Raw genomic sequence first — 25472 nt, forward strand, 5'->3', positions numbered from 1 at the left:
ATTGTTTCAATACCTGCAGATTACTTTCTGAATTTTTCAAATTGTAGGTGTATATTCCATTCATCGGATCAAGCAATTTTCAGTGTCTGAAATGCTCATGACGAAGTTGAAAATTATTTAAACAGCAGTCAGTACATCTGAACAGTGTTGAGGTTATTAGAGTTTATATATATATATGACAGACACCCTACCGTAGTACACTGATCGGTACGCTTAGGCAACGGACAACGAATAGACTTCTCAGCGGAAAACATATACCTAAATTGTAGAAAATCCACCAAAAACGACACTCACGGCATTTTTTGACCTATGCAGAAGTTTTGAACGGATTTGCTACAACTCTACTAAATACTAACAATAAATTTTCTAGAAGGAAACGTGGGCAAGACGTAGTTGTACACCCCGGCATAAAAAAAGATGCGGCACTGGGAAGAGTATACAGTATTCATCCTTCCCAGTCAGGTTTTTTTCTCAGGATACTACTTCATCATGTACGTGAACCAACATCGTTTCAGGACTTAAAGACAGATGGAATTGTTAAAGAAACTTACAAAGCTGCTCACCAAGATATAGGTTTGCTAGAAGATCACATAAAAATGTAAAAATTTCCACCCGTGCTAAGCCGGGACGTGCCGCTAGTACTGTAATATACAGAGAAGTGCCTCTTAAATAACAAAAAAAAGTGAAACAATAATTTTTGGCCACAGAACATCTCTTTTTATGCTGTAAAATGTACAGAGTTACATATAATGAACAATAAAAAATATATACGGATTTACAAAAAGAAAACCAAATATGTAACGTAAAATAGTAGTTATTCCATTTCAGAGATTACCATTGAGGAACACTTTAGTCACTGTGTCAGCAAACTTGGAATGTCTGAGCTTGTTATGCATGTAATGCGACAAATTTATATTGTAATCATTTTTCCTTTCAGCCATGTACGCAAATAAAGGTAGTAAAATTGTTCCCATCTCTTCTATGTGATTCTCGCCCATAAGATTGGTTGTAATCGACATTTTATCAACAACGGTCGACACTTGATCATTAGTTAGAGGTTCCTTAAAGAATTTATACTGGAAAATACAAATTTAAACATTAGATATTTACACAAGACTTACATTTAAGTAACCTGCATCTGTAGTTTTTTTGCATACTGGTAAGTATAAATTTACATATATTTTTACTATCTACTAGCAATACAGGGTATATTCTATTATACTTTCTATTCTTCTATATCATAATAATCCCCTTAGTTCGGGAGTGAAAGGGATTGTTAGTAATGGGTCCCTGGGAATCATAGTGCCTTGCGAATAAATACCGCGCGCTAAGTTAATTAAATAACCCTTTAAGGCCTTTAAAAACCCACTTAGATCGACCTCCATGTGATTTTTCTAGACGCTGTCTAGAATAGCCACATTTCATCGGGTGTATATATAAGTATACCCGATTTCTTTATTTGCCGTGCAGTAAAAATATAGCCATATAAGAACATGAAGTCATTGACCATTGATATTAAAAATATACCATAAAAGATTTGCTTATTTTTTTGTTATATGCCAGACGTCTTCAGACGTTCAGCCAACTATTGTCAGGATTTTCATGACCAAATTCTTTTAGGCGAAAACTCATATCACGGTTTCGATATTTATTGATTTTGTAATCCCTCTAATCGAGATAAGATAAATCGTTGCGTTGTTACATACCCTTATAGTGAAAACGAAATTTCTGTAGCAGTACTGCAAACATTGCCAAGTGTTCGGTGTGCTGTTGGCTCCCTCAGCTATAGTGATTAGTGACATCGCGTCATGAAATATATCCAATATCACTGTGTATGAAAATATGCTTATACTGTCCCATAATTCACACCACTCCTCTTGATTACTTGAACAAATAATCTAAAAGAAAAATATACTTCTTAAAACTGTTTACTTATCTTTACATATAATAAACCGTAAAATTGTAACGAGGCGAAAACGGTTTGTTTGTATGTTAATATCTCGTGTGAAATTGGCTCTTTTTCAATTGGCTTGAGAAATAACTACGAAATTTTAACAGAATAATTTGTTAAATATGGGTCTACATATAGGCTAAAGAAAATTTGTAAAAATAGGTTAAAAACAAAGGGGAAATTATTCATATTGGGAATTATTTCAATACATATTATTTTGTTAATTATTTCCTTAATCAAACAGTAGATGGTCACATAGGAGCATTGAGCATTATCATTGTCGAGTCATTTGATCATCATCTATAGATGGCGACCTACAATATACATGCCTACACAAACTGTATACAGGCGCTAGCATCAGTCGGAAAATAAAATCATAACTCATAGTCATCATCATCTGCTTCTTCCTTATCCCATTTATTTGGGGTCGGCGTAGTAACTGATAATGTCCGACAGAAATAATGTTTTATACTGAAGTAAATAAAAATTTATTCTCTTTCAATAACTCTTAGCAAAACATAAATTTTCGACAGGTTATATTGGTAAATTTCTATGTTTATTAATGCAATGCAAATTTTGTCGAGGATAACTTGGCCTTGTTTGAGTATTACCCAGACATAGACCACAAAGATATCGAGAATTAAAATGTGGTCAATACATAAAAACATATTTTTTACTAAAATTTATACTACATTTCTCTGAAAGAGGACGGTAGAGTTGCAGGTAACATACTGCAAACAAAATGCAAGAATGATTGATTATATTGCGGATTGATTATTTGCCGCGAAATTGTAGGATAATCTTCATGTCAAATTTAATTAAGATTTTATCAAACTCAAGATACACACAGACACTTTTGTAATTATATGGATATGGTTGTAATAATTATTATATATTGTGCATGTGCTAACACTAGTGTTGTAGGTAGTAAGCGACCACAGAATATAAAAATCGTTTCCTATCAGATGTACCAGAATATGACAGGGCTTAGAATCGTGCCTTGGGAGCTGCCTATGTCCAACAGTGGACTGTAGTGGTCTGATGATGATGATGATAATGAATACTAATTTGGTGCATCTGATGGTAAGCGGAAACTATAGCCAATATGTAGGAACATCGTATATCCTGTCATGAAGTACCTATGGTATTGCCTATGGATTTCTATTCCAGAGGACTAAAGTTTCATGAGTCCTTTCACCATTTTAATGTCATTATCCGAGGGAGTCATCTGGGTTGGTACCATTATTTCACCTATTTCAGCCGCCAAGAAGCTTACTTTGTAAGCTGTATTTCATTTGACAGAGGTGGTGAGAAATGGCATTAATATTAGAGAGCATGGAGGATTAATACAGTCCTCTGGAATCATAACCCATGAGGATGCCGCAGGGTTCACCAATAATAATAATATCTCAGGACAGTTCATACAGCGCTATTTAGTCGCAAGATAAGTAGAGCTTGTGATACTTTTTAAATACATTCAAATTATAGATTTTGAACTGTTACATATTGCTTTTTTGTATGTGTATCCTTTTTAACCCGGCGAGCGTAAGGTTCCAATTGTGTAGCAATATTAACAAACACATTTTATTTTCTTTCTTTTACTTAGTGCATTGTTTTAATTTATTATTATGATAAAATCTAGAATGTCGTACGAGGACAACTAAAACAGGTTATTACGCCTTTTTGAAGGAGCTGAAGTCAGTTTTTCTGACGAATCTGGTTGTGAGCAAGATATACATAATGTTAGTGAAAGAAACTTCGAAAGTTAGATAAAGCAGGAGTTAGATGACGAAGAACAGCATGTAGAATTAGAAGAGAATGATAGCGAAGGTAATGGTTGTTGGGGAAAATCGGTATGAAATGGTTAACAGGTCAGGTCCAATTGTGTAGCAATTTTGACACAATATGTAAAGATGACCAGGGGTAATTTTTTATTCAATTTTGAATATGTCAGGAATAAATAGCATGATAATCATTTCAACCAATGTCAATTCATCAGTGAAACGTCGAGATTTCATTATAGTCCTGGGAATATAATTGATTTGAGAACATTTACGAAATATGAAATATGAATGAAAATCAAAAGTTGTCTACAGAACTTCATAAAAAATCCAAAAACATGCTGGAGAAGCCTCAAAAGAACCACTACAAAAGTAGCCAGATCTATATAGAAATGTGAAATACCATAAAAAAAAGGCTTAAATACGTTTTATTAGCAGTGCAGCCCTTATCTATGTATGGTACATGCCATTTTCATCTATAAAAAATGCACAAAATCTCAAGATGAATGAATATTTTTTTATTAATTTTATGACCCAGCAAAAGTATTATTTTGTTTTCATATTTAATGTATTAAAAGAAAAAATACTATATGTGGTGTTTATTTTCATATTTTTGACAGAAAGTGATAATAATTGGCTTTAATTAATAAATATATGTACGAATTGTTAATTTTGTATCACATAAAAAAATAAGAATAATAATAATTATTTTTTTTATTTCACCCTTAAGTTAAGTAATCCAATATAGAAGTAAATATCAGTTTAGTATTCAAGAAAACAGGTATTAGTAATAATAGTGTATAAAAACCACACAATTACTATCTGGGTGTACCACACCCACCTAGCGCTCTGTGTTACATTTCTAACCCTACGCTCGCTAAGTATTTTTATTATTATATATAATAAACACCCAGACAGATACAAATAACCTCATGAATTTATGTTTGTACTAATTAAGCAATCGAACCAGTGAGCATTGAAAGTAAGGATGATGTATTAAAGTGCTAGACCACAGAGGCTGTCATGTCTGTGGTGCTGTTGCTATAATCAGGGACTATTGTCATCTGATGGGCTGTCACCTAGTATACTATTGCAGTCACATGAAATAAAAAAAAAATACACTATTCTCCTATATAATGTAATATTCAGATTGTATTTTTTGTATTCTTTAACAGTCACCTGTGATAACCATGTAGCCAACTGTTCTTTGTCTATGTCCTTGTGTATTTGCTTATTGGTCACTACTTCAAGGAAGTTCCTGCCTGGTGGATTCCATAATTTTCGATAATAATACATATTTAGTGGTTGCATATTCCTCACTTTATTTTTTAACCAATTGCTTTCGTTTTCTGTAAACAAAATTAACAACTTATATTTTAAAATAAAATTTTATCTAATTATACAAATATATTTACTTAGATATGTAAATATGTAATGTTGCTAATTACTTACCAGGTATTTCAGATGAATATGTATTAAATAGCAGAATTTGTAGCTGTAATATAGATTGTAGAGCTTTTGGGGCTGCCGGCTCAAATGTGTTTATTTTCCAGCGAACAACATCAAGCATTTGAGCCAACATAGCCAGTAATGGTGCTCTATATTCTAATAATTCGTCAAGACTGTATGCCTCATACAATAACTTACTTTGTGTATAAAGACATTCCAAATGCTTATCTATCAAAGCTTTGTGTAACTTTGGCATAATAATTAAAAGGAGCAACTTTGGCCCTGTTATACAATTGCAATTTTTCAAACCACACAGAAAACTTAATAGTTTTTCTATTTTAGGCTGTTCAAAATTATCTAAACAATCCTGTACCACAAGAACAATACAAGGCTCTGTGTCAGAACTGTAATAATGACTTGAATAGTTTTGCAATAACTTCATTCCTTCCAGCATAATATTTGTTTGTTGAATATTTTCAGCAGCCAGTTTGAATATCTCTCTGTAAACTCGTCTAGGATTTTGAAGAAAAACATGAAGTATATCAGACATATCAGTGTTTGGTGAAATAATGAATTTGTTAAATGTTTCCATCAATATAGTATCAAATTCTATATTTTCAGTCATGTCAACAAAAGTCTTATTGCTAAAATGCTCGGCGAGTATTTCATGTTTTTTATCAACACTACAGTGCTGAAATGATTTGACTGCAAGATTTTCTAATAATTCTTTATTTTGTGGACTACAGTTTAAATTATTTTTTATGATATGAAATAGCTCATAGCAAGCCTCTTCATTTAGGAATTGTATATTAGAAGAGAGACATTTAATAAGATTATTGTCTTGGAATAAATTCTGTTTATGTATTAATGCCATCAAGCATGCTGCTTTGTCTTGATTGTTGCTGTTGATGCTATCAATGATAGCAGCAGAATCCGTTGAGTTAATTAGGTCTCTCCAATCGAGGCTCTCCAATGGCTTGCAGGCTATCTGCTGTATCATATCTATAACTGGATGGTCTGAGATACTCGCAACATTCAATAAAATATTACGCGTTTTAAAACACATTTCTCCAATTGTTTGTTGCATACTCCTATCATTTAGTGTAAATTCACTCCAAGCACAAAATATATTTATGCTGACACCCATGACTAACTGCTGAAATTTGTCAAGAAGCATAATGTAACACTTCTTCAAACAATCTAATATTATTGTATTGGGACTATCAGACACTATGAACTCTACTCTATTCACGCTAGTTCCTCCTGTATGTGTCAATGTGTAGAACTCACCAATGTCATTTGGATATAAATCTGGAATTGCCATGTACTGTTCCATACACTCATTAATGAGTAGTAGCATTGTATGTATACAGTAACCATTGTATTTATACATTTCATCTTTACTAAGATTATTAAGCTTTTCAGCTTTAGGAGGCACTGTGAAATATTCAAGGCATTTTTGAAAATTATTAAAAGCCTTTGTTAGTTTATCTGATAATATATTTTCTTCATAATTAAAGAGATTCAACCTACATATAAGTTTGTGAGTTGCAATATTAATGACTTTCAATTTGTCTAGACATTCATGAGGAGTATAATATTTAATATTGTCAGTAAATGCAGTCATGATTTCCAAACTCAGTTGGGGATTAGAGTATGCAATTAATTCATATACAAATATATCAAAATGAAGTTTCCAGAACAATTCGCACATAAGACATTTGGATATCGTGGGTACTGCCCATACAAACATTTCTAATTCATCAATTTCTTCAATCTCCTTTAATGACGGTAAGTCGGCATTTAATATTATAAATAATGATAGCTGTCTTAACTTTGATATCGAGCTTTCTATGATTCCCTTTCCATCTTTATTAACGTAATCAGCTTCTTCGAGAAATTTGTATATACGACTAATTATATATTTAAATTTTTCTTCATTGCCTGCATAAAATAAAATATATATGTTAATAGGATTCTTTTAAAGATGTAAACATAATTAATTAGGAGTTTTAAAAGATACTTACCGCCTTTTGCTGTCAATTTAGAAAATGAATAAACGTTGTCTGCAGATAAAAATAAACCTTTAAAAGCTGACAATGCCGGTGTATATTCCATTGTGGATTAAGACGTAGGTTAAGTTATTGTAAATAATGCTTGTTTTTCACTCTACTTCTACGTATTAGCTTAAACTGATTCATACAAAAACGGTTATTAACCTATTATAGACTATTTAATTCCTGTAACATGGTAAAATACTTTAGTAAATAAACATTAACACATTCTTCGAATTGTCAAATCCAACTCTCATTTCATACCTAACTAGTGGTTGCTCACTGCTCTGCTTCCGGTTATAAAAAACCGGTCATTTTAAAAATAGTCTTTACAAATAATTTAAAGCATACTAAGAAGCTTGCTTACTTAATTAAGATTATTTCAGATACTCATTAATTTCAATTTAATAATATACCGTCAATCCCAGGGGGATTCCTTCCTTTTCTACCATACTTCGCCTAAAATTTTAAATATTGTTGTTTGGTTGAATCGTAATTTATGATTTAGGAAGGGATTTTAAAAGGAATTGGAATTTTTACATAAACTACTTCGCCTACTTTCGTTTCGTTTCATTGTCTCTGGCAACTTTTTGGAACTAATTTAATCAAATAGGGTACGACTATTATGCTTATTTTATTTAAAACATATGTTTAATAGTATTTTTGTATTATAACTGTAAAGTACTGCTACCGATAATTAATATTTTCAATAATTAGAGAAAAATATTGACATCCATACATACCAATAGTCTGTTTTTATTTTTAATATCAGACAGGTGTAAATGTAAAATTTTTAAATGTTACCAGCTGTAGCAGGATCGTGCTGTACCTGCGGTACCGATTTGTTGAATAGTATTTTTTATTTTAGATATTTAGTTTTAAAGATTACATACGTACGCGTAAATACATCTTAGTAGATTCTGTACATATTGTAATTTTTCATTCAAATTGCCCCTTGTGTGGCGACGGAACACGTTAAGAAACACTTTTACATTTAAATTGAAGAACACTAATTGCCCAGCCACTGCCTAATTTCAACGATCTTAACCATTTTATCAATAGAAAATTCTCTTGATCAAAACTTTTACCATAACTTCTACCATTGGCGTATATCGAGCATACGCCAATGGAATCGGTACCGCAGGCGGGTGAAGAGAATAATTTCATACTTTTACATTAAAAAAAAACTAATAGTTTGTAATATTTTTATTGATATTTATGTTTTAGTTTTTGTAAACTTTGTAAGTTTTTATGAGCACTCGTGAACATAGGGTTGAGTGTTAACGCCTTGTTATACATTTCTTCCGCAGAATTATATTGTTTCCAACGATGATATAACACTCCTGAAAGAAAACAAAATTGAATAAAGGCAAATGATACTCACAATTTAAGTAACGAAACTCTGAAACAAATTGCTTCCATCTCTATTTTACCTAGCAGCAATGTTCTGTACGGCAATGAAACTTTTTTAAAGTGCTTGATGTCTACATATGTATGTTTATTGTTATTTGTAGATAGAAGGCAAAATTGTTACACTATCTTTTAGTATGGCAATTATACTAAAAGATAGTGTAACAATTTTGCCTTCTATCAATTCCATGTCCGGATCGGACTCTTTATCGAAATTACGACACCCTTGTTCAAGAATAGAACTCCTAGTGGTTCTAAAATAAAATTAGTAACCACCAGCCAGGAGTCCACTATTAGCCACTCTCAGTGTCTTTCTACACTATACTGGAGGCATAATTACTATTATTATCACCTAAAACTTTAGACTCCTAATAAACCTGTTTAACTCTATGTAAAATTAGTTTGATTATTAACAGCTTAAGCAAATTTTAAATTTTGAAATGCTTTAGATATAAAAATTAGTTAAAATGGAGATTTTTCTTTTATAAATATATATACTTAGTGTTTATGGGTATGTTTGACATGTTCTTTGGTAGAAAATCTAAAGCTATCTATATATTTTATAGTTGTGATTGTGATGAAAACAGTAATTAAAATAGTTGTAGCACGACGATAAATAGCGTAATTCTTTCTGTAATTACCAAGATTAGTATAATGTATGGCTTGTACTCGATCACCAAAAATTTTTATTGCCTTTAGAAAGTATTGCTCAGCTTCAGTGTATCGTTCCATTTTTCCATAAATGTTGGCAATTGCGAAGTTAACTGGTGCTGATTCCGGTAATTCGGCAACAGCTTTCGGTATTAATGCTTTTGCTTTTTCTAGATTTCCTGAAAATAAGAAAATATATTAGACATCAACGCAATTAAACAGGTTTACATTTTGTTAAATTAATTCTGGATGCCTAAATAGGCGCTGGCTGAGTTTTTTTTGTATATGGGGCAAACAAACTTGCAGCTCATCTAATGGTAAGTGATTACCGCCACCCCTTGATTCATGCTGCACAACCAAGCGCTGTCACATCCTACATCATAGACAAAAAAATCTTAGATAATAATATAATAGGTAACACCAATATCAAACTAAAAATGAATTCGAGGGATTGTGGTTGGCTCGCCAGCTTGCTATGTATTGTTTTCACCACAAATTGGACTATTGATAATACCTGTGACTATGCCACATACCATAACAATCGTAATGCTATATTTTAAAATATATTTTGAATAACTTTTATATCTAATAAGACTGAAAAAAGAAATAAAATAATTATTCATTACTTTATAAGAAAATTTACTCATTTACATACCTGTATTATCTAATAGAGCAAGCAAATTGATCCAAGCTAGGGCATGCTTAGAATGTAAGTATATAGCTTGCATCCAACTTTCTACAGCATTTTCCTTTCTGTTCATACTAAGATACTGAAATAGGAGTATAATTAATTGATCACTGATATGCATAGTGTCATAATAATAAATTAGCAATAATGATGTGGTTGAGTGAAAATAAGATTGAGTGCAGTGATGGCTGGCTCATCCATCATACTCGTGAAAGAGTGCTGCTTGTAGGGACTGGTCTACTGTAATCAGCACGACTGGTTTATTTAGTTACTCAGCCAACTATGTATTTAATATTTTGACTTTAATTAATCCGGGATATTTAGGTTTCGAATTCACCTCTATAAAATATAAAGTTACAACAATTGTTTAAAAGTCCTGAGTCCTGAAACAGCTTTCAGGACTAGAAGTACAGTCAAGAAACTGGAGTGTTGCTCTTTTAAACAATTGTTGTAACTTTATATTTTATAGAGGTGAATTCGAAACCTAAATATCCCGGATTAATTTTCCCGGTTTAGTGGTAGATTAATCAAAAGTATGACTAGTCAAAAGTGTTTAAATTTAAGTTCACTTGTATAATCGTTAATTGCCGGGGGGAAAGGGGATTGTTAGTAATGTGGATTGATAACCCCATTGCTAGCAATGTACAATGACAGGTTGACCTCCACGCGGTTCCCTCTGGAAACCATCGTGACAAATTCCTGGTGAGCTTGCGCTAACTGACCTGACCTCATGCTCATCATATCATCGTGCCCTGCCAGCGTAAACCGTTAGCCCAGGCGGGTGCACCATTCCATTATCATCGAAAAAAAAAAACGTTAATTGCCGGATTGCGAAGACATTTGGAATATTAATCTTTCATTCTATCATAATAATTGTATGAAGTAGATATAAATTTATTTAGGGATTTATTAACTTATTTATTTACTTCTATTTATGTTACTACCTACCAAATTTCCTAAGTTGTAATAGCAATCTGGATAGTGTTTACGATACTTTAATGCATTTTTATAGGCATCCTCAGATTCCGTAAATCGATTTGTATTAGCCAGTACTATACCTAGGTTCATCCATGCGGTTGAGAAATCTTGCCTAAAAAAATAATATAAAATGAAAATTATTTTTATTTTTAATTTCACCGAATTAGAATAAAAGATAAATCTATAATAAATGAAGCAAACTTTCTCAGGCTATTGATACAGTCGGTTAGTACTTAGATTGCCCAAGTGAGATTAGCGTCCCGATGGACTCCAATTGGCGAAATAGGTTGCTACATAAACCATGTTCTAAGGCTAATCGACTGTATATCATCCGCCTCATTTAGATTTATTTTCTACTTGTTAATTTACTACGAAATAAAATACTTACTTATTTTTAATAGCTGCTCTAAGATATTCTTCAGCCTCAGTAAAGTGTTTTTGATTTTTAAGTAAATTAGCCAAATTATTTGAAGCCTGGTAATATTCTGGATATAATCTAAAAAAATGGATTAAATAAAGGAAATTTTTATATTACACATATCACAAATGATTGGATATACAACTATACCTCTCTACATAACTTCATATACCATTTTATAGAACTCAATTTCACTTTATAAAAGACATGAAACGGTTTACCATATGGATGAATTAATGAAAGATTAAGACAACGTATATTTTTATATATTCGTAACCTAATACTAATATGCTTTATGTTAGGAATAAATATTCCATCCCATAATATAAAGCATGTTAAATACATATTATATAATAAACAATTATGCTTGCGGAAGTAGGAGGCATGATAAGAAGAGCTTCTTGACGCCCCATAAGATTTCTAATAATAAAATTAAATAATATACTGACGAAAGTATATTCGACATTATAATATATATTATATATTTCGATAGATATCCTAAGCTTAGTTTGAAACAAGTTCATTTTTCTAGAGCTTATTCTAAAAACTGGAAAATATGCATATCTTTTTAAAAAAAAACATAGTATTTGCTGAAAACTCCTGTTGTTACTAAATACTCTGTTTTATAACTTTAATTTTAATATTTGCTGGACTTAACTTATATAGTTCGTTAACTTAGTGCGAGGCACTATTTTGGAAAGACACAAAATGGCTTATACTATATGGCACAACAAGCAAAGACTATGAACTAGTGCGTCGCGCAAGAAAGTAACAGTAGAATCTGTTACACTAAAATCTAATCTGTAATGTAATGTATCCAATAATGGTGTCTAAATTATATAACAACAATACCTTAAAGATTCTTTGTATTCAGCAATAGCCCAATCGGTTTGATTTGCAGCATCTGCTACTTTTGCTATGTTGTAGTGGATCTTGGCATTTAAAGGACATACAGATAGTCCACTTATAAACAATTGATACTCATTTTGCCAATCGAATGACCTTTGCCAACATCTGAGCAAATAAATTACTATTAATAAAGGGAAGAGTATATATACCATCTGTAACAAAATGCTACTTTTTTAACTGGCTCCAATGTGATTTTAATGGTCATTTGTTGAGCAGAGCGCGTTTATTTAAAAAAAAACGCGACTTTGACCGATCGGAATTTTTTGAGTGGTATACGATGGAGGCCCGAAGGTCGACCTTTTAGAAATTTTGGTATCGATCGGTCAAGCCGTTTCGGATCGGTACCATTACAAAGAGTGCCAATCTGATCTCTAAGATCGCTCCGCTCTTTGTCCGATAAGACATATGGTTTTCGATTTACTTGCACAGAGAAACAAGTAATATTCTCTATAAGTATTATTTTTATTATTCTCTATTTAATAAGCATATCATTTCGAATAAAGTCGTTAGCGGGGATAGCCCTGGTTGACCGATTTCTACTACCAAGCAACTAGCTTGTTAACTTGTTTTTCGGTAAAACGGTGAAATAAGGCAGAGAAATCATAGGCCTATTATAGGCATGACCTTAATTTTACACTTCCACAAAAGCAACAAAAGTGTGGTACTACAAGTGTTACAATATAGACTGCTGTCCGTAGTGCTTGCAGTTCGTGTATACGGCAACGTTTACCACTTATCCTCAGGTGGACCGTCAGCTTCTTTGCCATTTCAGTTACATAAAAATCATGACTAGAATTAAGTAGTTGCGTATGCATATATTTGTGCAATATATGTATTCTCATACTATCATATCAAAGAATCTGCTATTAAAAATTAAAGATATTTATTCTATTTTAGGACAACTCACACAGGTCTTTGGAAGTAATGGAGTGTGCTAAACTGCTAGACCACCGAGGATGTCATAATAATGATCATAATAAATTTGTAAATACATACTTTCTTCATTGTTTCCCCTCTTGCAGTAATTTTATTTATACCAAGACTTAACATCAAACAATAACCGGCAGAAGGTATGTATAAGATTCTCTCAGCTATAACAAAACCCACTGGGTATAATATGTTGGCTGCCGGTAAAAATGGCACTATTATAAGTCCTACTGCTATTAGCAGAAAGCTGAAATTAAATATATAAATAAATTTATAGTTTTATTAAACTATTTCATATACCATTATATTAATGCAGTGTTTCATAACTGTAGTTTGTGAAAATCTAGGTATCCACAAGTCATCATTGAACCATTTAAAAATGATAAATAAATGCCAACTACTCTCTTAAACAATGTTATCTGTTTAGTAGTTCTATTGAGAATTGTATTTAATTTCCCAGTAGTGAGTAACTGAAAAAGGTTCTGAAACACTGGATTAATCATTAGCTGCTAAACTGTACCTTTTGAATGTTTTTGTATTTTGTTTATTTATAATTGCTATTAATATTAGTATAGCATACATAAACATTAACAATACAAACATGAGTCTATAATCCAAAGTGCTTTTGATTATGGGTATACACCCCATAGACCAGTCATAACACAACCACTGTGGCCAAATAAACAATAGCCAATTCAGGAAATATATATAGTTGTATGTCCCCATCTGAAATAATTATTGAGGATTGGTAGAAGTATTAATATAATAAATTAGTATGTATAGTATGTTGTCAAATCAAAAGGAATTCCATACATTATCATGTATTATGAAAAGACTATGATAATAACTCAGAATAAGAATTAAATTACCCTCATTTGACTGCAAACACAGTAAGGATTGCATATTGTGCAGTAAGATAATCTTTGCTGTAGGGTTTATAGTTTGCATTGTTGAAGGAGTTTATAAATCACATTACAGATCCATTTAATACTCATTATTTGATGAACAAATTCTGTTGTTTAATTTATACTAATGAATTTTATACTCCTTCAGTTATGTTATTATTTGGACAAGTATTTGAAGAAGTATGCCCAACAATCAAGCATCCAAAATAAAGAAACTCTTAGTTATTGACAAGTAATTTATATATGCTTCAATTACATTATCCCGCATATATGATCCTGTATACTTAACAGCATCTTAGATCAGCTAGGAGAAAAAAATTATTATTTATTTAAAGTATTGCAGTGTTAAGTATTGTTGAAGTCAGTAATAGCAAACAGCGATCAATGTAAGAAATTACATATGATTAGCTATTAGTACTTAGTTTATCATTCAGTTACCTTATTGTAAATATTTTCTGAGAAGGCAGTGGGATTGTCCGTTGGTTTGAAATTAGGTGTAGTACTCCCCATAACAATCCATCTTCCATAAAGAATTACAATTATAGATGTGGCGGTAATAACAATTCGCAATATGGAATGGAAATATTTGTATTTAAAATATTTTTTTGGATTGGTCAGATCTTTCCTTAGTAATGTTGTAATAATTTCATAACATAAACAAAAGCCCTGTAAAAATATAATGCAATAGCTCTATATTAAAAACCAGTTAATAGTAGATAAGAGAAAGTTTATGAGGACAATGTTTATTTCATTATTAAATTTAATGTCACCCAGATTTACTATATTTTATAATAACATTTAGGATACATTTTACTTAAATTCATGTGGACTGTACCACAGGATATTTGCTAGTTATAAATTATAGTAAAAATAAACAAATTAAATATTATGATTTTCTCTATTTGTCTGTAATATATAAAAGTTTATCTTTACACTTGAATCTTTTTGAAAAATTATATTATAAAATATACTACATGCATACACTTACCAATACTGTCACACCATTCTCTTTAAACAGCATTGAAACTGTTGCCAACAGTACAGCAGCAACTAAATATATCACTTTATCACTAGTGATGGCTTTATTGTAGGCAATGAAAGATAGAAAAAATGTCATGGCTGCTATTATATCAGCTCTACCTACTATGCCACATACTGCCTCCACATGCACAGGGTGCACTGCAAATATAGCAGATGCCAGATATGCTATATTACTATACTTCTTTTTTCCATGTTTGCCTACTGTTTTTATTATACTCTCAAAAGTATGCCAAATTAATATACAACATATAACATGACACACCAAGTTACCAATTTTGAATTGAATAGGTGACAACTTTCGATCATTTAGAAAGTATTGCAATCTGAAATAAAAAATTTCTTCAATTAGTGAGTACAATTTAAAAAAAAGGGAGTTAAGTCACTTAAACTAAAAGCAAGAATTTTAAATTTGTGTATACATATCACAAGAATATTGAAATAGTATTTCAGAGTTAATTGAAAGTTTTCTTCACACAGTAAGTGAACAATTTATATATGTACAATAAATATACATAAAAATAAGTACCTGAATGAGAGAATAGTCAATGGGCGATAGGATTTGTGACTTAAGTTACTTTGGATGTTTGTGCCCCAAAAGTCATTATAGAAACAGTCAAACCATGACTCTGATGATATATCTTTATTTTTAAGAATAGCTTCAGAATCATCGAAAACAAATTCGCCGCGTAAACTGAAGATAAACGGTAAACATGAAAGACACACAATACCTAACAATTTGAAAATCATTTCCCTATTTTCGTATAAATAGTAAGTGGAACATAATTTGCAACTTTTTATTTATTGTATATATTATAAACAATAATTAAAACACGATCTTTACAAAAATCAATGTAAAAAAATAAATATTAGCGTTCAGTTCAAATTTGACAAACAATGACAAATAATTATGACATATGTCAGTTGACAATTTCCTGTATTTTTTAATTCAGGTTTAAAATTTACGGCTGGGTTATATAAGCTTTAAGTCTTCTATATTTTAACTATCATTAATAAAAAACAGATCGTTTTAATTATTTTTAGCTATGTCTAAAAATATTGATGTTTACAATGGGAGCAGATTGTTAGTAATGGATATTATTCCTATAGATGATAATGGAATGGTACACCTACCTAAGCTAGCGGTTTTCGCTGGCGGGACACCAGTGGTGGATGATAGGATGAGCATGAAGTCAGGTCAGTTAGCCCATTGTGGTAAATTCAATATGAATTTATCATTATGGTTTCTAGGGGGAACCGCGTGGAGATCAACCTGACATGGTACAATGCTAACAATATGGTTTTAGTCCTCATTACTAACAATCCTTTTCTCCCATGGATGAATGGATATTATTGATCATACCTTACATTCTCTCAGGTCTATATAAACAAAGTTGTTGCACATGATCAATCGTAATTATTTTATTTTTTCTGGGTAGAATCTTCTCGATTGTTGTCATTAGACAAGTAATCGTTTTATCATGATATTTTCGCCATTATGGAAAAAACGGATTAGATTTCTTTTCGATGTTCCGACAGTATTTACCATTAGTGCAGTCACCCAGGCATGCAAGCAGGCAGGCATCCTACTTATAACCTTAGTTCACAAATATTAAGAATATGAAAAATTATATACAGAAATACAAATAAAAATCAGAGAAAATGATTTAATAATGGTATCATTTACAAATATATATAAAACTTCAATATGGATTGTAATTAATGAGACATGGATGACACGGTGAAATTAGCAGCCAGAGGCTGCAGTACATGTTTGATATCCAATGCTGTTCTTGAATCGCGCAATGCTGCAGCAGCATGAGCCAACTGCAGTGAACACTCTTGTGGCGCTGAGCTCGGCAACGCAGTGCGCTCACGCTCCAAGGCGTTACTAACGCAAGTGAGAAGCTCTGAAAACCCGAGCGAGATAGCGGCTCTACGAAGACGGTTCAGTTCCTGGTGTAATAAACGACATATGGTATTAATATTTGTTTAAGTTCATAGATATTTTATTAATATCAAATCAGATTATAAAATAAACTTAAAATTATGTGACTGTGCGAATGGCATTACTGTAGCTCTGTGTGTGTATGTTTGTGTCAAAAAAATAGTAGAAAGTTTAATGTTTTTATTATTGATGCAATATATTGTTTTTTTTCTCAATACGATACTCTTATATGTGTAAAATTTTTGAAACAATTTGTTTGCTTCACCAATAATATTATGATATACCTTGTAAAGATGCTGCGTTTTGTCTGGAAGTTTTCTTGCATGACGTAAAACTTTCTGAACATCAGCGAGTAACGCATGCGGTCGGGCCCAAGCGCATCCAGATCCACCACTGCTGTACGATCGCCAAGATCGTATAGGGAATGCTTCCGCTATTACAACAAAAGGGATAATATTTTAGAGCTGCACTAAAAACTTTTCTTAAACAAATTTAAAATTATCAAAATAAATTTTAAATTATATCTATAAAACTTTTTCTTATTTGCCGGTCCAGCCCCAATTCCCCCTATATAAAGCAGCGTAGCCTGGAGAATTACTTGGTCAGTGTAATGGTTAATCCAGCCCTGCCCATTTTATGATTGGTAAGATGTAGTTGTAAAATATTATTACATATTATTCAAATGTGCCTAACCTGGAGTAGTATTATCATCAATTGGTCCTAATTGATCTAGAGGGCCAAGCCATGGCGCGGCGGAGACTCCTGGCCTCAGCACGCTAAGCAGGAGGCATGAGCGGCGTGATCTGGATGCTTCACACCACGCTGTCAATGTGCCCCACCAATCTGAACCCAATTGAACTATCGCTGACATACTTTCAACCTGTTTATGAAATAGTAATATATAAAAATCATTAAAGAACTTGATGGAAACAAACAGTCTACTATAAAGAAAATCTATTTTACCTTTTACTCTTTGGTTTTACCTTTAATGCACCATGAAGCAAGACACAAAAATTTGGTATCTTGCTGGGATCTGAAGTATCTTCTTCAGTGGCCGATCCATCTGTACTAGAACCTTCCTAGAAGATATATTGAGAGTACATGTAAGATAGTAGGTACACATTGGAATACATAATAGTATATAATTAGTTTAATTACCTTTGTTGGCGTCTTTGATTCATAGCTTTCCTTGCTACTAGCATTACCAGCTTGAGGTATTACTAAATGTTTACTTATTGCTATTGGTGTACCTGTAAATATGAAATTTCAAATTCTTATTGTATATTGCAATCAAGAGGGTAATTATACCTACAGAAGTTGAAATTAATGTTAAATAGATATTTTACCCAGGTCCTGTTGATGGAGGAAACCCACAACATGCAATTGATGCGCTATTGTGTAACTTGTAATGAGACCATCTTGCAGAGCGGCTTGTGGTGCTGGGAACAATTGCACTTTGGCTTCCAACTGGCCGCATTTCAGTGAACACCAAAATTCTTGGTAATATTGTTCACAGAGTCGCGTCATAGCTGTTATTGCCTGAACAAATAAATCACACATGTTATTAAAAGACGTTTTTAATTGTAACTGTATCACAATTCCTCTTTTTGATTACAGCTCTGCTCCTATTTGTCGTATTGTGATATTATATATGGGACAAAAGACAAACAATTATGGGTTATTATTGTAAAGTTATACTTTCATAGAATAAATCTTTTATATATTTTTATAGAATATGTCACTTTTATATCTCAGGAATTTTTCTAATGTCAACATATCCCAATCATTTTAATATTTAATTTACTGCTGAATTCTATAATTTCCAAAAGTTGTAGATAGACATCTAATAGAAAATACTTTAAAACTTTTTTTATATAGAAAACACCCAGATTTGTGTTGATCTGCATGTTTTCTATCTAACAGTACTTATGAATACAAATGTTTGTATAATGTGAGGAACCGAAGTAAACAGTTACTAAACCCAGTGGTGACTGGCAACTAAGGCTGCTGTAGTCTGCAGGTTTAATGCAGTTCTCTAAGTATTTTATGTAAATTCAATGCCACACAAGCTGACATTACACCTGGTGCTAAGTGAGAAACTTCACCCATGGATGTGACCCATGGATGTCACCTGTAATACTATTTATGCAGCGGGACTAGATGGTGTCTTTCCGGCCTTCCTAAGATGGAGCGGAGACATAATAGCCGAACAACTCGTTCAGCTATTTCGAGCATGTCTGGCACACCGATACATACCTTTGAAATGGCGCGAAGTGAAAATAATCTTCATCCCAAAACCAGGCAGAGGTGATTATACACAGGCCAAATCCTTTCGACCAATTAGTCTCACATCGTTTTTACTAAAAACTTTGGAGAGACTTTGCGACAAAGAAATCAGAGACCTTGTGTCCATAAACAAACCACTTCACCCTAACCAACATGCCTACAGCGAAGGCAAATCAACGGAATCAGCACTCCACAGCGTAGTAACCCGAATTGGTAACTTGTTATACTGAAAGCAGCCAACACTAGGTGCCTTTATAGACATCGAAGGGGCCTTTGATAAAACAAATTTTACCAGCATAAGCCGGGCTCTTGCCATACATGGAGTACCTTTAACTATCATAGAATGGATAAACAACATGCTAAAGAATCGTGCAATTCAGTTTACCGTAAACACTACCACACGAGGTATCGTGAGCAGAGGATGTCCACAAGGAGGGGTCCTATCACCTCTTCTTTGGAACCTAGTTGTTAACGAACTGATTGAGGAGCTCAACGACAACGACCTCTACACGGTAGGGTACGCTGACGATATTGCTATACTTATAACAGGAAACTTTAAGGGAACTTTATGCGACCGCATGAGAGAAGCCTTCAGAACTGTAGAGAGATGGTGTAAAAACCACGAACTCTCGGTAAATCCTTCCAAAACAGAACTAATCATGTTTACTAACAAAAGAGCTCCTGGTACCTTCAGGATACCGAAACTCTTTAACACAGACCTTAATCTAAAAGAAGAAGTCAAGTACCTGGGAGTTATACTAGACAGTAAACTCATATGGAACAAACATCTTGACAACAAAATTAACAAAAGTACCATAGCATTTTATCAATGTCGAAAGATGCTAGGAAACAAGTGGGGTATTACACCAAAAATAACACTCTGGCTATACACAGCAGTGATAAGACCAATGCTCGTGTACGGGGCCTTGGTTTGGCGGACAAGGTCGAAACTCACGACCACAGTCAACAAACTAAGGTCCTTTCAGAGACTTGCATGCTCTTCAATCACGGGATGTATGAAAACTACCCCAACAACAGTACAATAACACCCCTCGATTTGTACATACAACAGGAGGCAGCCATAGCTGCCATAAGACTATACCATCTTGGTCTATGGGGCAAAAACCATAATAGTTCTCACACTTACATCCTGAACCAAGCAATCGAACACGAACCTTTGATTGCCGCTCCGTGTGACAGAACTCAAACATATCACTCATTTAACAGAAAATACCAGATACAAATGAATCAGGAGGAACAAGACCAATCTGCAGTAAATGAACTACGCATATACACAGATGGCTCCAAAACACATAACGGTTCAGAAGCTGGAGCACACTCCCTTGACCTCAACATGAATTTATACATACCACTCGGTACACACAGTTCGATTTTCCAATGTGAATGCGTTGCCCTGACTAAGGCAGCGCGAACAGTGCAAAAGTTAGGTGTCAACAACTTCAACTTAAAATTTATATCGGACAGTGCAGCCGTGCTAAAAGCACTACAGAACAGGAAATCAAACAACAGATTAATAATCGAATGTCACAATATCATGGATAAAGTGGCAAAGCACAACGGTGTAACCATCCAGTGGATAAAAGGGCATAGTGGATCATATGGAAATGATGCCGCGGACGAATTGGCGAGAAGAGGATCAGGCATGACGGTAGCAGGCCCCCTCCCGCTTCTGCCAATACCATTCTCACAATTTCGATCCTGGATTCGCCAAAGATCCACTGAGATACAAAACCAAAGATGGAAATAAACCACCGATTGCAAACAATCAGAAGTGGCAATTCCCAGAACAAATCAACGAATGACAAAACGCCTACTAAATCTGGACAGGCATAACATAAAAATAATGATAGGGACAATGACGGGCCACTGTCCCTTAAATAAAGATTTGTACACAATAGGTGCTACAGACAGTCCCCTTTGCCGGGGGTGCTTTGTAGCCGAGGAACCGAACGCTCACGTAATCCTGGAGTGCGAAGCAGTGACCACACAACGCAATCAAATCCTCGGAACGGTGAGGTCGCTCCGAGAAGCCTGCGAAGACACCAGGAGACTTCTGCGCTTCTGGGAGGAGCTTGGCTGGCTACGTTAGTAGCCTGGCTCTACACGTACAACAGCCCGAATGAGAGGCCAATTGCGGAAAATGGAGTCCAACCTACACTACACTAATACATTATTAGTTATTTAAAATTGGTCCTTATTAATAAAATAATACACTAACCCCAGGTACAGATAACTGGTCTGGACAAAATATAGCACCACGTGAAATACTAAGATTTGAACTGTTAGTAGTGCCTGTAGCTAAGTCCACAATCTTCTGATACAGTGGCATTGCTGGAACAAAATTAGAGTACAATAAAATACACAAGTTATTACTCATAATTTGAAAGGAGTGTGTGTGCCAGTGTTTTTGGCATAATTTTATAAGTAAAAGCATAAACATATTATGTTAACACTACTATATAAGAGAGATAGAGATTAGAGATATATTATAAAATTTTATGCTTCTGTTAATGTAAGATTTTCCTGATTGGTTTTTTGGTATGTATAAAATTAATTATCATTTGCAAATATTTTTTTCTGTTATGATAATCAAATAATGTTACCTTGTTGTAAGCAAGGATCATGTGGAGATACTATTGGCAAAATGTGTATCCTAGTAGGATATGAAGGTGGTAAAGGTAAAGCTTGTATAATGCGGTTTCTACCAATAGCACCAACTCCACAGCTGCCATCTGTTATCTGGATTGTAAAGAAAATATATTAAATTAAAAAATATTCCTATCTAGAAAATTTAAAATGTCTTAAAATAATAATATGTTGTTTGTTACTTTTTCAAGTTAACAGATCTATTACTGAAATAAATTAATAGTGTAAATTTTCACTCTTATATGTTTTTCATTTCATATTTTTTTTAACTGTTGGCTCATCTGATGGTAATCAGTTATCAAAATAAATAAATCAAATTGAGAATGCAGGAACTAATCTATTTCTATATACACTATATTTTTTTACAATAGCAATATACTCATAACATTACAGTGAATATCTTTGAATAAAAAAACTTACTATTATAATTTGTACTGGTGTTTGATATCCCCACTCACTGAGTATAAGCTGGTTTACACCAAGCAAAGCTGTTTCTATACATGTCTTGTCGCCTTCTTCAAGAAGGGGAAGTTTGTTGCGAATTGAATCATAATCTCGTGTAAATGGTACAGATACTGAAAACATTCAGAATGGTATGAATACAATAAAAATGTATGTTTTGCTTTTACTTGTTGTATAAGATTATTAACATACTTAATAATTATAATTTAATTAACATGGACTTTTTTGCAAAATATTCTAGTATTACTGATTATGATTAAATGTTTGATAGAATTTAATTTAGATACATGGTTTTTAGTGTTAAAAATTCGCATATATATAATAAACTCCAATTTGTTTGGCAGGATCTTATTGCCACTATGGTCATAGGTTCATGTACTCCATTCATCAGTTATTTAATAATAAAAACAACATAAAATTGGGTGCTTGGATCTATCTGCTGGCACAAAATATATATATTAAATATATATCTAATAGGTTGTTTGTATAAATTTTGTTAAAATACCTTCGTATAGAGACGAATAAGTAACCAAAGCTACATATTCCAATTTTGCATGAACACTTAAATAATCTAAAAATGTGTTTATTGCAGAAGAAGCAATGGTAAGACGAGTATGATTTTCAGTTGAGTCCGAAGTAGGCACCGGTCGAGACATCGACAAAGAAATGTCGAGTAATAATACCGTTGGCATTTTTTATAATAAGTCCGTTACAAATAAAACAATATTAACCAATAACTTTGTGAACTTAATACATAATTACATATCTTTGCGTATAAACATAAACCCATAAAACCAAATATGTCAAAATTTTATCAACAAACATTTTTTTTTTTTTTTCCATATTCGTCCATCTCCTTTTCAGTGATGGAACAGGCAAAGATCCTTAGACCGTACAGCCTAGCGTACTAGCCTCATATTTGAACAAGTGATGAGGCCAAAGGCCAATTCTTATGTATATTTATTTATTATGTTTTCATTCGTGTTCAAAATTTAAGTCTTATCCGTAGTCCATATCCTTGTATCAATTATTTAAAGTTTCATCGATATCGAGGTAACGTATAAATATATAGGTATATATGTTTCAAAATTAGTTAGCATGTCTTGGATGTCGCGCGGGATTTTTTCCGGTTTCTTGTAAATGTTCAGTAAATTATCAATAAAGACCAAGCGTTGAATATTATAAGCGGAACATTCGAAAAATATGTGATTTAGGGTCTGACTGCTGTTATTGCACTCTTGACATGCATTTGAATCAATTATTTTCATTCGGCACAAATGACTATTGAATCTAGCGTGACCAAAACGAAGTCGTATAAGGAGTGTGTAAAATTTCCGGTTTTTATAAACTCTAGATTTAGCGAACCAGGGTGAGGAATGAATATTTTTGTTAATAGAGTAAAACCAATTACCCTTGGTCTTTAGCGAAAGTTGCCACTGTTCAATCCATTTTTGACGAAAACTCTTGTAAACTATAGAAAGAATGTCGGAATAAGGTATGGCAACATCCTTGACAACGCCAATGTCATTGTTGGTGATAGTTCTTGCCAGGAAATCTGCGTTTTCATTACTGAAAACACCAATATGTGATGGTGTCCATAATAAAATAATATCATAACACTCCAATGAGAGCTCATATAATATTTGCTTAATGCTATCTATGATATAATTGGTTTTATAATGTAGTTTGTTACTTTGAAGAGCAGTTAAAACACTCATACTGTCTGTGACAATTAACCATTTTTTGCAATTGCCCCTATCATCTTTTATATAACAAAGTGCATTTAAAATAGCCAAAGATTCTGCTGAAAAAATACTAAATTCTTTATGTATTCTAGTTCCATGACCGGTTCTGATACTTGGTAAGTATAGAGCAAAGGATGTTCTCGATTCGTTTTTAGAACCGTCTGTAAATATGGATTGATGAGTTGAAAATGTAGACAACTTGTTATAAACTTCTTGTTTGGTCCTTAACTCAGAGTCAATTACAATATTAATATTTGGAAATTTACTTTCAAATGGTCCATGGTAACAATTCCAAAATCTATTGCTTTTGTGAATTTTGTATTGCTGATCAATATTGATTGAGTCAGAGAAATCATGAAGTATATAGGGAACTGTTTTAGAATTAGAAAGGGGAAATAAAGAAGTAATATGTTTGAGCTTTTGTAAGAGTGGGTCTTCAGAAAAGGATAATAATTTTAGGATGAATCTTTGTTTTAAGTACCAGAATCTCAGGTTTAATGGTGGTATACAGCACTCTACTTGTAAGGAATTTATAGGGGTTGTTTTCATTGCACCAGTTATGTATCTTAAATTATTATTCTGAAGTACTTCAAGTTTATGAAGCTTGTTTTGGTCAGAACCAAAACATAGATAGCCATATTCAAAGTGGCTGCGAACCAAGGATTTGTACAGCATTAAAAGGATCTTAGGATCACATTTATATAGAGCTTTGATAATATTAAATGCTTTGGAAGCTTTACCTAGTAAATAATCAACATATTTGTTCCAAGACAAATTGCTACAAAAAATAACACCTAAAAATCTAACTTCAGCAGTAATAGGTAGTTGTGAATTATTATATAATATGTTAATGTTTTTGTAGGATTTATTAGTTTTAGAAAATATTACTACTTTAGATTTGTCAGGGCTTACATCTAAATTGAGGTATTTAAAGTAATCTGTTAATCTTAACAATGAGTTACTTATTTTTTCTGTTACTTTATTAATGTCTGGGCCTGAAAAGTATATAACAAGGTCATCTGCAAATTGAAGATTCCTGACATGTGGTCCTAAAATTAAATTAAGTTTGTGTATGTAGAGGATAAAGAGTAGTGGACTAAGTATTCCACCTTGACACACACCTTTATAAGAAAGACGAGGTCCTATTAACTGCTTGTTAACTTTAACAAAAACTTCTCTACCATTTAAAAAGTTATAGACCCAGT

At 32.8% G+C, this 25472-nt stretch overlaps 3 protein-coding genes across 5 annotated transcripts; all 3 read right to left on the reverse strand.

The window, feature by feature from the left end:
* Positions 1 to 605: 605 nt before the first annotated feature.
* Positions 606 to 7485, reverse strand: LOC131844297 (uncharacterized). The gene is made up of 5 exons (XM_059193143.1): positions 7209 to 7485; positions 5185 to 7125; positions 4912 to 5081; positions 1707 to 1898; positions 606 to 1076 (listed from the first exon to the last, which is right to left on the reverse strand). The coding sequence occupies exons 1-5, from the start codon at positions 7297 to 7299 to the stop codon at positions 825 to 827; spliced, it is 2646 nt and encodes an 881-aa protein (XP_059049126.1). The 5' UTR covers positions 7300 to 7485; the 3' UTR covers positions 606 to 824.
* A 949-nt stretch (positions 7486 to 8434) lies between these two features.
* Positions 8435 to 16033, reverse strand: LOC131844303 (protein O-mannosyl-transferase TMTC4-like). 2 transcript variants are annotated; one of them, XM_059193151.1, is made up of 11 exons: positions 15689 to 16033; positions 15110 to 15485; positions 14560 to 14787; positions 13818 to 13942; positions 13286 to 13463; positions 12233 to 12441; positions 11351 to 11458; positions 10933 to 11074; positions 9952 to 10066; positions 9287 to 9475; positions 8435 to 8578 (listed from the first exon to the last, which is right to left on the reverse strand). In XM_059193151.1, the coding sequence occupies exons 1-11, from the start codon at positions 15907 to 15909 to the stop codon at positions 8442 to 8444; spliced, it is 2028 nt and encodes a 675-aa protein (XP_059049134.1). In that variant the 5' UTR covers positions 15910 to 16033; the 3' UTR covers positions 8435 to 8441. The 2 variants fall into 2 exon arrangements, with proteins under 2 accessions (XP_059049134.1, XP_059049133.1); XM_059193150.1 differs by having other exon boundaries at positions 13737 to 13942.
* Positions 16034 to 16812: 779 nt separating this feature from the next.
* On the reverse strand, positions 16813 to 23329 carry LOC131844376 (integrator complex subunit 14). 2 transcript variants are annotated; one of them, XM_059193246.1, is made up of 10 exons: positions 23028 to 23329; positions 22481 to 22635; positions 22018 to 22153; positions 21633 to 21745; positions 18454 to 18646; positions 18266 to 18345; positions 18091 to 18186; positions 17801 to 17987; positions 17392 to 17540; positions 16813 to 17115 (listed from the first exon to the last, which is right to left on the reverse strand). In XM_059193246.1, exons 1-10 carry the CDS (start codon positions 23212 to 23214, stop codon positions 16879 to 16881), a joined length of 1533 nt encoding a protein of 510 aa, XP_059049229.1. In that variant the 5' UTR covers positions 23215 to 23329; the 3' UTR covers positions 16813 to 16878. The 2 variants fall into 2 exon arrangements, with proteins under 2 accessions (XP_059049229.1, XP_059049228.1); XM_059193245.1 differs by having other exon boundaries at positions 18266 to 18357.
* Positions 23330 to 25472: the final 2143 nt, after the last annotated feature.

This window comes from Achroia grisella, unplaced genomic scaffold, assembly GCF_030625045.1.
Source record: "Achroia grisella isolate CSIRO2021 unplaced genomic scaffold, CSIRO_AGI_Agris_v1 utg402, whole genome shotgun sequence".
In the NCBI taxonomy this organism is placed as follows: Eukaryota; Metazoa; Arthropoda; class Insecta; order Lepidoptera; family Pyralidae; genus Achroia; species Achroia grisella.

Bases quoted from the DNA above. Each gene is read 5' to 3' on its own strand.
- LOC131844303 (XM_059193150.1), bottom strand. From the start codon at position 15,909: ATGATTTTCAAATTGTTAGGTATTGTGTGTCTTTCATGTTTACCGTTT. The intron at 14,788-15,109 runs GTAAGTGTATGC...ATATTTTTACAG, and splicing joins AGAATGGTGTGACAGTATTG to GGCTTTTGTTTATGTTATGA. The intron at 12,442-13,285 runs GTATGTATTTAC...ATTTTGTTACAG, and splicing joins GAGGGGAAACAATGAAGAAA to ATGGTATATATACTCTTCCC.
- LOC131844297 (XM_059193143.1), bottom strand. From the start codon at position 7,299: ATGGAATATACACCGGCATTGTCAGCTTTTAAAGGTTTATTTTTATCT. The intron at 7,126-7,208 runs GTAAGTATCTTT...TATTTTATGCAG, and splicing joins TAAATTGACAGCAAAAGGCG to GCAATGAAGAAAAATTTAAA. The intron at 1,077-1,706 runs GTATGTAACAAC...TGTATTTTCCAG, and splicing joins ATTTCGTTTTCACTATAAGG to TATAAATTCTTTAAGGAACC.
- LOC131844376 (XM_059193245.1), bottom strand. From the start codon at position 23,214: ATGCCAACGGTATTATTACTCGACATTTCTTTGTCGATGTCTCGACCG. The intron at 18,647-21,632 runs GTTAGTGTATTA...TTATTTGTTCAG, and splicing joins ACCAGTTATCTGTACCTGGG to GCAATAACAGCTATGACGCG. The intron at 17,116-17,391 runs GTATATCATAAT...TTATTACACCAG, and splicing joins AAACGCAGCATCTTTACAAG to GAACTGAACCGTCTTCGTAG.